Below are 10,099 nucleotides of genomic sequence, written 5' to 3'. Positions count from 1 at the left end.
GCGGCTTAGGTTTCTGGTTCCTTTCTCTATCCACGCTGTCCTGGGGACAGGGCGTGCTGCCTGGCTTTGGGGAGTGGCTGACTGAGTGGCTGAGTATTGCTAAGAAGTAGATGATGGGTTCTTAAGGAAATTGGGAGGTGGACTTTATGCTGGGCTTTATGCAGGAATAGTGGGGTGTCGTGCTTCAGCCTGCTGGAGGACAGAGGTGGGGGTATGTATGAGATGAGTAAACAGCCATTTCCAGGCTCTGCGGGAGAGCGATGGCTGTTCTGCATACCATGTTTTCAAGAACCAAAAAACCACAACAAGCCTGCAGCAGGCACTGGGCTGAAAGCCCCTCTCCCTCCTCAGTGCAACTGTGTTCCTGACTGCCTGCCCAGTTCAGCTGCCGCCGAGAAGTTTGCTGATGCACACAATCACGCTGACCTGTAGCAACGACGCAGGCTTGTGTTTGCGCAAGGCCATGCAGCTGCCATCTTTGCCATCTGCCAGCACAGCCATTCCCAGAGTTGTGGGGACAGGAGCAGGTTGTAGATGTGGGTGAAAACACGCGTGTTATCATTGTACTGTCATGAGAAACCTCCACTTCTGGGTGGATGGAAAGGAGTGACATTTTTATCGGTGGATTGCTGTACTCTGAGGCATTGCATAGGCAAAAGGAGTCTCTGCTTTGTCATGCTTTGGTAGCTGCTGCTGTGTGTTTTCATCTCTTTAATATCGTTGAACAAGAAGGGATCTGGTGTGTGGGTAGGATTTTACAATAGCTTTCTTCTGTCATCAGTTATGTACAAATTGCTCCTGCCTTCTGGCTTTAGGCCACAGGTGGTGCTGCCCCCTCTTTGGGCACAGACCAGCCCTTGAGACTCCGATGCCAGAGAGTGGAAAGGAGAGGCGGGAACAAACTGCGCGAGTGTTTTTCCCTTGACCTAGTCGTGGGGATCGGATTTGTTCCCACCAGGGATGTCTTTTGTTATGATCTCCCTCATTTCCTCACTTCTCTTCTTGTCAATGATCTCCATCTCACGCATTTTCTGCAAAGTACAGAGGAGAAGGACTGAGTGGGAAGAATGCTGGCAGCTTTTTTTTTTTTCCATCTTTTGCCAACCCCAAGAACAAAACTTCTATTTCCCTGATTAAGTTACATGCAGACGTGGAAAAAAAGGCTGAAAACCTCTATCCCCCATTCCCCAAATTCATGTCTGTCCTGTGCCATGAAGGGAAACACAGTTCTTTCCCCTTTCTCCTTCCCCGCTCAGGTACTGGAGAGAGACTCTGCTTTAAGGTTTCTGACACTAGGGATTCCCTCCACACACTGCACGGCCAATGTTGCCAGGGCCTTCGCCTACCTGTGAGATTTCAGTGAGGACAATTCTTCGATACTTTTTGCCCTGTCCTAGAGCTTCCATCTCTGCCAGGAACTCCTTCCTCTCCTGAACTTCATTCACCACTGACGGATAAGAGAAAACACTGTGGAAATAGGATTCAGCCAAAAGGCAAGAAAAGGTATTTCTGTCTAGATCTGAACCCCCAATTTCCTAGCTCCGCTTCAACAGCGGTCCTGCCAGGGGAAGGGTGATGTCTGCTGTTACAGTCATCTTGAGCATGTCATCCAAATACCTCAGTAGTGCCTTATGCAATGGGAGATGTACCCCCTGCCCATCTTCTTACCGCTCCCTATCTTGCAGGAAAGGTAACTTTCTAGCTTCCTTTGTACAGACAATTCTCTGTTGCTTGTGGGCAATTTAACCAGTCTGTGGATGAAGACAGAATCTGCTTAAAGCCACTGAGGTTCATTAGTGGACATGCATCACCCGGTGACCACAACCATCTCTGCTCCCAGGACCAGCACAGGCACAGAACATTAGCTGCTGCTTTGCAGCACAGACCTGCAGCCAGCTGGTCCAAATCTTGCCACAGTACGAAGTACATGGGTATTTCAGATGTGTCAAGGACAACACTCGGCTTGCAACAAGTTTTAGAGGATACAAAGCATGCACGAAGCCAGCTGCGCTGGCTTCCCTGCAGCACAGACCAAAGCACCCCTTCTGTACAAGTTATTCTAGTGTTGTCCATCTTTGTGCTACCCTGGCTAGCAAAGGGCTGGCTGGGGTGTACACACACATTGAAGATTCAAACACAGAGAGGTATTAGGCAGGGTTTTGCCATCACCGAATACTCTGCAGGCCAAAGTCCATCACTGCTTAAAATTCCGCTCAATGTTTAAGCTTTGCTGCTCTGATCTTGGAGTGAAAGAAAACAGAGCCCAAATCACGGTCAGGCTGCCAAGCGTCCTACTCTATGTTGAGTTACACTGGCTGGAAAAAGGACCTGCAGTACCTGGGCTTCCTGCCCAGGTCACTCTGCATGTCCCTAGGGTATTCCCCTGCCAAGAGAGTTCATTTTGTGCAGGCAGCCGAGGGAGCTTGAATCTGCCAGGCAACCTCTGCAGTATTAACTCTGCGCGGACAGCTGGATCACAGCACCAGGCCTTTGTCTTGGAAACTGGGCTTTGTGCCTCCTTCCGCAATGGGCTTCAGGTTACCAGCCACACAGCCTGCCACCCCAGCCCTCAGAGGGAGCCGGCTTCCCAGGCTTCCTGCCTGCCTTCCCCCAGGGTATGTAAAAACATACATTCTTCAAACCGGTCAGGCTCGGGTATCTCCTCTTCCTTTGTCTGAACCAGTGTCTGCTTCACCTTGCGCTCCACCACATCCTTCCCTGTTGCTAATTTGTTCTGGAGCCTTTGCTTCTCCTTTTCCAAATCTCCTGTGAATGCCAAGGCGGAAAGAAATGATTAGCAGCCCAGGGAAATGATTAGCTCCTCAGGGAGGAGCCTGGCCACACTGCTTCTCTGCTAATGATGCCAGAGGAAGCATTACATTAATGACAGACCAATCCCAGACTGAACTGCACAAGCACCACACAGGTGTACCCATGGTGAAGAGCCAACCAAACTGGCATCAGAGGTTTGATTCATATTTATAAGCTCGAAAATTACACAACACTCCCTTCTTACACAAGGATTGTGCAAGTCCCTGTCACCTGTCACCCCCCCTAGCCAGTGGGCAGAAGTCAGCGAGCGCTTACAGCAGATGTTCCCTCAGAGATCCATTTCTGAAGCATCTTTGAAGACAGAAAGCATGAGGATGAAGAGCAATTAAGACACTCCCTGCCACTGCTGAGATTGCAGGCAGGGGATGGAGGTAAGGGGAAGAGAGGGACCGGGTGTCATCATTTATTTATTAGCGGTGTTTGCCGACTTACGCCTTGCCCGTGGCTTGAATTTCTCTCGGGTGTAGGCATCTCCTGCCTGGCAGACCTTGGCAGGTCGGAGATGGGGTTTAGCTGAAAGCCTGCTTGGCTGACAAACTGGTGGGGAGAAAGCAGGCACTGCAGGCACTGGCTCTTTGCTGGATGTGGGGTGGCACTGGAGGGGCAGGGTATCTCCTCCTGGAGAACAAACCAAAAATAATGGTAAGTCAGACAGAAATGAGCCTGGATGGATGGCCCTGGGCTACCGCCAGCAGAAGACCTGCCTGTTGATGCACTGTAGCGCCACAAGTGAAGACCCCATGTGGCACAGATGTCTCACCCCGGTTGTTGGTACACGCTGACATGAGACAGACTGTGGTTCAAGTCACACCATTGCGTCCTGTTCCCTGGATGACCCTTGGAGACACCTCGCCCCGTATGTCCCCACGTGTCAGCAGCAGTCATGCTGCTGTTTTAAAGCAGTGGCCCATCCAAGCAAGCTGTGGGCGAATGCCCACGTCTCACGGTGAGCAGCAAAAGCTCTTCACCGCAGCACAGCACCAGGCGGGAGAGCGAGAGGGCTGTCACTCACGTTTCACGCAGTCCATCAGGTATCGCCTCTGGAAACGCGTCAGCTTCGACTCCTCCATCATTGCTGAAAAACATGACATATGGGTGAAGATGGCAGCCCGAGGGGGCTCTGCGCCTCCTCTCCAGCAGCGGGACGGGCCGGGGAACCCGCCCTGGGGCGATCCCCCCTCACAACCCAAACCCCAAGGGGAAGATGCAGCTTCAGAAGATTCAAGCCAGGGAGGCCGAGCGGCCGTGCCTGGCCCCAGCCCCGCTCCGCTGTTACCTCTCAGCAGCTCCCGGGTCGCCGGGCTGTACCGGGCTGGCCCGGCAGCGCGCCCGCCGCCGCCACCCGCCACCGCCACCGCCACCGCCGCCACCGCCACCGCGGCCGAGCTCCCGCCGCGGCCCGGTATCGCCCCGGGCGCTGACGTCACGCCGCGGAGCTCCGACTTCTCCATAGCGACGAGCGGCGCCCCGTGAGGGAACGGAAGCGCGGAGGGGGGGGCAGCCGGGCGGTGCGTCGCCCCGGCAACAGCGCTGCCGGAGCACTTCCGGTAGCGTCACGACGAGCACCCGGAAGTGGTTCCTACTTCCGCCGGGCAGGAAGGTGCCGGGGAGGCAAGATGTCTGACAACGAGGACAAGTGAGAGAGGGGTCTGACGGGCTTGGGAAGGGAAAGGAAGGCGAGGCGAGGCGAGGCGAGGCGAGGCGGCGGCGTATCGTGCCCCGGGGTGTCGCGTCGCGGCGGGTCGGGTTGGGTCGGGGGGGAGCCTGTGGCGGGGGCGGCCCGGCCTGGCGCGTAACGTGCGTGTCCCTCCCGCAGCTTTGACGGGGACGACTTCGACGATGTGGAGGAGGATGAGGGCCTGGAGGACCTGGAGAACGCAGAGGAGGTGGGTGCCCCGCGGGCCGCCGCGCCTGCCGCCCCGGGCAGGCTCTGTCGGTACCCCAGGCCTGCGTCGCGGCCGGCTAGGCGGTTGCAGGGGCTGGGGAGGCCTCAGGGGCACTCCCAGCACCGCGGGGCCTCGGTGGTGGGTGCAGCCGAGCTGCAGCGCTGCTTTGCTTTCCCCAGGAGGGACAGGAGAACGTGGAAATCCTTCCCTCGGGAGAGCGGCAGCAGGCAAACCAGAAGCGGATCACTACCCCCTACATGACCAAATATGAGCGAGCTAGAGTCCTGGGCACTCGTGCCCTCCAGATAGCGTGAGTATTTCACTGCCTATCTCAAGCGTCGCCACAGCTTCTTCTACCTTCCCTGTCAAAGCTGCTTTCCTCCTTCCCTAAAAACTCCTGGATCTCATGTAATCCCTTATATGACTGCTGTGCTTGTGGATCACCATCTTGGTCAACACTGAAGCACCGGACCATGGAGCTCTTAGTTGCAAGTGAAGTCTCTGTATCTCTCCCTGGCTGAGACTGTGGTACTTGTGCCTAGAAACAGGGGCGTTCAGCAGCTGCAGTGAACCTTCCTAGGTCACAGGCAAAATGAGTAGGGGATGTGACAAGCTGATCCTGATTTTTCTCTTTCATAAGAGAGCCAATGTGGGCTGGAAAGCTCAGAACTGGTTTGCAAAAGCCAACATTGGAGTGAGGGATGCTCCAGAATGTCCTCAGTTGATACCACAGGGCTGTAGGAATTGGGAATGGAGTAACTAACCTGAAATCTGTTTTAAATGCAGTTGCATTGTGGCAAGCTGTAAGGTTTTTTTTAAAGTATTTGGAATAGTGGGGCCTCATTTATAATAAGTAGTAATATTTAAATCCTATTTTAAGTGCTTTTAAGGTTGGCTGCTCTCAACTTAATCCATTTACCTGTCTAGACTTGTTTTAATAATACATATTAAAAAGTTTTGTGCTTTTTGAAAAACTGCCTTATGAGTGAGATTATTAGGCTGTGGCAAGATTTGTCTGAAAGCACATGTCTGAGTTTCATCTTGGTTATATCCACCGTCAAAATAATACCTCTTTTCTACATCGTTTAGAAGCTCGTAGGTGGTGATCAGATCTTTCTTTAATCATCACTTTACCAAGCTATTCTTTGCACAGTCTTCGCTCTGTGAAGCTATTTTGTGCACTTTTTTTCAACTGGTGAAAGGCCAGAAAAATGGGGGAGATGAGATGGGCTTGTGCCAGGCCTTTAATCCAAAATACTGTGGTGCCTGGTTCTGCTTCACCTGCATATTCTGCCTTCAGTGCTGAACCTAGGCCAGCAGCAGCCCCCAGTGGCCTTATCCACGCATAACGTGAACTTTTTTGCTGCTGCTGTCTAATGGGTAGATAGCATCACCCATGTTTGCTCTGCTATTACAACCCTCTGCAAAATGCTTAATTTTTTTCTTCCTAAAGGTATAGTGCATCATAAATCCAGCCACTCGCTTTCTTCCAAACAAAGCCTGGAAGGTGTGAGCAAATCAGAATGTAAGAGACGTGCTGGAGTTGTAGGAGGCATGCTCATTTTACAGTGTTTCCACCCTCTTTATTTTATGCATTTTAGAATTGCTCTGTTCCTTACATTTAAGTACAGCAGAGGGTAGCTAGAAGGGTATGGATCTGACTGGTTCTCAAGTGCCAGCTGGTCAGCAGAGGCTGATGGATGGGGCAAGAAGAACAGTCGAGTACAAGCTCAGTCCGTAACCATTTGGGGGAATTTTCTTCCCAAAGTGCATAAGAGAGCAAATCAGACTTGCCAAGGTGGTGTCCCACCCTCCTACTTAAACTGACCGTTGTCCAGATGACATAGGTAGGCGTGTGCTTAGCTGTCCCTTTTCCTTCTCTGTACATTCTCTCAAACGATTGTTGTTCTGTCCCAGGATGTGTGCCCCTGTGATGGTGGAGTTGGAAGGAGAGACAGACCCCTTGCTGATTGCCATGAAAGAACTCAAGTAAGTCCCAGACTTTGACAGTGAGCGTATTGATTTCCATAAAGCAAGCAGTCCTCTCCTCGTCCCAGCATTTAGCAGCTTATTCTGAGACAACCTTGTCTTCCCTTGATGACAGTGAGCACTACAGTTGCCTTCCCCTTTTTCACCTAGGGACTTCTCTGCAGCTGCTCTCTCCCATCCTAGCTGCTTGTGCAAATTACTGATGATAAGTACTCTGACCTCCTTTACTTCGGAGTCCAAGTGTTCTTTATTTCTGAGATGAGAACTGAAGATCCTCATCTTTCTGGAATCAGTTTAATTCCCTGAATGGAATTGATTTGATGCAGTCATCTGAACAGACCTGTGTTCAAATGAAGTGCTGGCAAACAGTAGAATAAGGGTCAGGCTGGTGGTGTGGAGACCCTGTTAAGAATGTTCTTTTCCCACACCCTTCCATGCTTGGTTTATTGTGCTTGTGGTGAGGCATGTCCTGCTTACAGAAAGATAAATAAATCCTTTCTGACTGTAGCAGAGGCAGCTTCTGGATGACCATTTACAGGCCCACCTTTCCACAGCAGAGCTTCCTGCTGGCCCACAGTTTGCCTGCGTGGTCAGTGACCTAGATCACATGCAGGTATCCTTCAAGCAGAGCAACTGGACTCCATTACTGATTAAGTGCCTGTTCTTGAACTGAATTGTCCCTTTGCTCCCCCAGCTTCTCAGTGCATTGCAGTTGTTCTTGCAGATTTTATGTCTTTTACAGCTCCAATTATCATTGCCAAAAGCTCCTTAGGTCAAGTTCCTGTCAGATCTCCAAGCTCAGTCTGAGTTGTTTATGGTCACAGTCTGAGTGTGAGCTCTCAAAAGTAAGTCAGGGTGTGACAAAAGAATAGTGGCATCATGTTCTGTGCCAAAATTCAGTTGTAATTCTTGGTATGAGTGAGCTACTTTGCTACGGGAAAAACAGCAGCCCTGAATGTGATCATTAAAGAAGTTGTATTACTTTTTTAAGTCTGATACAGTTGAAACCTGATGCCCTGGTTAGATTCCAGACTGTCTGATTACATTCTGCTGACTTAAATCTACTTCCGTTAAGTTAAATTGTGTTCAGCATTTTCTTGCTTTCTAATTGGAAGCACTGTTAGCAGATACTGTGCTCCACACCAGCTGTGCCAGGTTTTGGTACCTGAGTAGTTCCTATTTCATATATCCTTCTTAAAATGTAACTGATGCTCTCAGGGTGCAAAAAACTCTGTAAATATCAGTTTGTCATGAAGGTTCTCAGAATTCTGCCACTTTTGTAGTATCTTGTGAGGGAAAAATATTTCATCAAACAAAAAGTGGATTTTTTTTTTTAAGTCCCTTGATTTTCCCCTTCCCTCTATATCTGTGTTAGGTGTTGTCTCATAGTGGGTTCAGATCACAGGGCTCAACTTCTGCAGTAGCAGTAGAGGGCTGACCTTCTGTAGGTCTTTGGTTGTTTCGAATCTAAGGGTGCTCAGTGCTTTGCACCTACAAAAGAGAGGAGGTTGTTGGGACTTCCCTTTGCTATATAATACCAAATCACTGGTGCTACACAGATCTCTCAGTTAAACCTGATGAGTTTACTGAAGCCACTAAGCACCTCAGTTCCCATTGCCTGCTGAAGTGGTATAGTGAAGGCTCTGGCATTTCTGTTCACATCTCTGTCCTCCCTTCAGAGCACGCAAGATCCCCATAATCATCCGTCGTTACCTACCAGACGGGAGCTATGAAGACTGGGGTGTGGATGAATTAATTATCACAGATTGATCAGCCTCCTGCCATTGTTTTGGTTCTTTCCTTTTCCAGAGATGTTTCTATTTTTGTTTATATTTGTGTAAATAAATTATAAACCTCCCCATTTTAAGTTAAATGTGTTTGGTTTTTTTTTTTCTCCCACTTTCTCTTTCATCTCAGACCTGCATGCCCAAGAGAAGACTTTCTTCCTTCTCTCTACCAGCTTGGTCATTATTCTTTCTTTGTGTCATGGGCTATATTAGGAAGATTAGGGAGCCAAGTGCCATGCTTTTCTTGCAGCTTCTTTTCACCTGCAAAGGCCCTACCTTTTAGCTAGGCTAAAGACTGCAGTAACTACTTCCTCCTCCTCCAGCACTGCTCCTCCCTGGTTATAGGACCAATAGCCAATTAAACTCCTGCTGTACAAAAATGCTCTTGCAGGTACTTTGGCTTCGGAAAGACTCCAGCCCTCCACCCCTGTCCCTTCTTAAAACGGGAGTGTTGAGGCACCTCCATTGCTTCCCTCTAGACAGTTGGGCCTTTGTGCCCTTAGCAGGTTGCTGTGGAAACCCCCAATTTCCTCTCTCACTGGGGCTGGCTGTGGGGCTTCTCAGGAGTATCATAGAGCAGCTCTCATCAAATCACCTATTGTTTCCCTGCTCCTGCTGCTTATCAGAGGTGGGGATCCCCTTTCAGTGGCACTGCCCCAGCTGAAAGTGTGGTCCCCACTCGCGATCCCACCAGCTCAGGAGTTGTAGGTTGTTGCCATGCTTGCTCCTTGTATAGCTGTTCTCTGACACATGGTGGAACTGGTGGTCCTGGGTGTGGGGGTTCTCTCCAGCCATCTCAGTTGTACATACTCTTGGGGTTTTTTATGGTGGCACAACAGTAGTTAAATCGTAGAGTTCCTTTAATCTGTAGTGTGATGAAAGAGCAGTCATTTGTCCCCTTCAGGTACCTGCACTCTCACCTCTGATGTACAGGGAGGTTACATGCTCAAATCAAGAGTTAGGGGGATGCATTACAGTCTGCAAGGGCTTCCAGCCAGCCACTACCTAGTTTTCATTTCTTGATCTGTGTGCTCCAAGGTTCTTGCTCTGCATGAGGAAGATCTGAGCTCTTGGGCAGAACACACCGAGTCTTTCTCAATTATCTTATTAAGAAGTGCTCTTGGATTTATTTACTTTCATTTTTTAAAGAGAAGAGGGAAGGTGCACCTCACTTACGGTTTCTGCTTTACATTAATTTTTCTCTTTATGCTGGTCCAGGAAGAATATTTCGAACTAGTTTGTGTTAAAGCTTGTGCTTATATATAAAGCGTGCATTCTTCGTGCTGTATGTGTGGTTGGTGCCTGCACATGAACATCTATGTCCCAAAGGGAGCTTATATCCACCTGCCTGGGAATTCAGCTCATATAACCGACCATGAATATCATTCTCTTAACTGTTCCCTGTAAAAGCACTGGTTCATCCTTCCTCTGTTGGTGTGCACAGGAGGGGCTGGTTTTGGAGGTGATAATGCGAGAGCTGAATGGGTCCCTGGGCAAAATGACAGGTCAAAGGGAATGTGGAGATGCTTGCAGGTGTGGGAAGGGGGTTGACTGTGAGGAACACAAATGCTTCCTGGTCCAGGCCATCCTTACCAAGAAAAGGTT

General features: G+C 50.0%; 2 protein-coding genes across 2 annotated transcripts; one reads left to right on the top strand and one right to left on the bottom strand.

Moving 5' to 3' along the window:
* Positions 1-918: 918 nt before the first annotated feature.
* On the bottom strand, positions 919-4,175 carry C4H22orf23 (chromosome 4 C22orf23 homolog; the record flags this gene model as incomplete). Its single annotated transcript, XM_059816699.1, has 6 exons — positions 919-1,031; positions 1,347-1,447; positions 2,632-2,766; positions 3,265-3,450; positions 3,845-3,907; positions 4,109-4,175. Coding segments are annotated over 6 exons (657 nt in total), but the record flags the coding sequence as incomplete, so codon positions are not given.
* Positions 4,176-4,433: 258 nt separating this feature from the next.
* POLR2F (RNA polymerase II, I and III subunit F) lies at positions 4,434-8,574 on the top strand. The gene is made up of 5 exons (XM_059816943.1): positions 4,434-4,468; positions 4,649-4,718; positions 4,898-5,028; positions 6,636-6,707; positions 8,387-8,574. Exons 1-5 carry the CDS (start codon positions 4,449-4,451, stop codon positions 8,475-8,477), a joined length of 384 nt encoding a protein of 127 aa, XP_059672926.1. The 5' UTR covers positions 4,434-4,448; the 3' UTR covers positions 8,478-8,574.
* The last annotated feature ends 1,525 nt before the right edge of the window (positions 8,575-10,099 follow it).

The sequence above is a fragment of the Gavia stellata genome, chromosome 4 (genome assembly GCF_030936135.1).
Source record: "Gavia stellata isolate bGavSte3 chromosome 4, bGavSte3.hap2, whole genome shotgun sequence".
Taxonomy (NCBI): domain Eukaryota; kingdom Metazoa; phylum Chordata; class Aves; order Gaviiformes; family Gaviidae; genus Gavia; species Gavia stellata.
The sequence above is the reverse complement of the archived record's forward strand: the minus strand, read 5'-3'. Positions and strand labels throughout refer to the sequence as shown.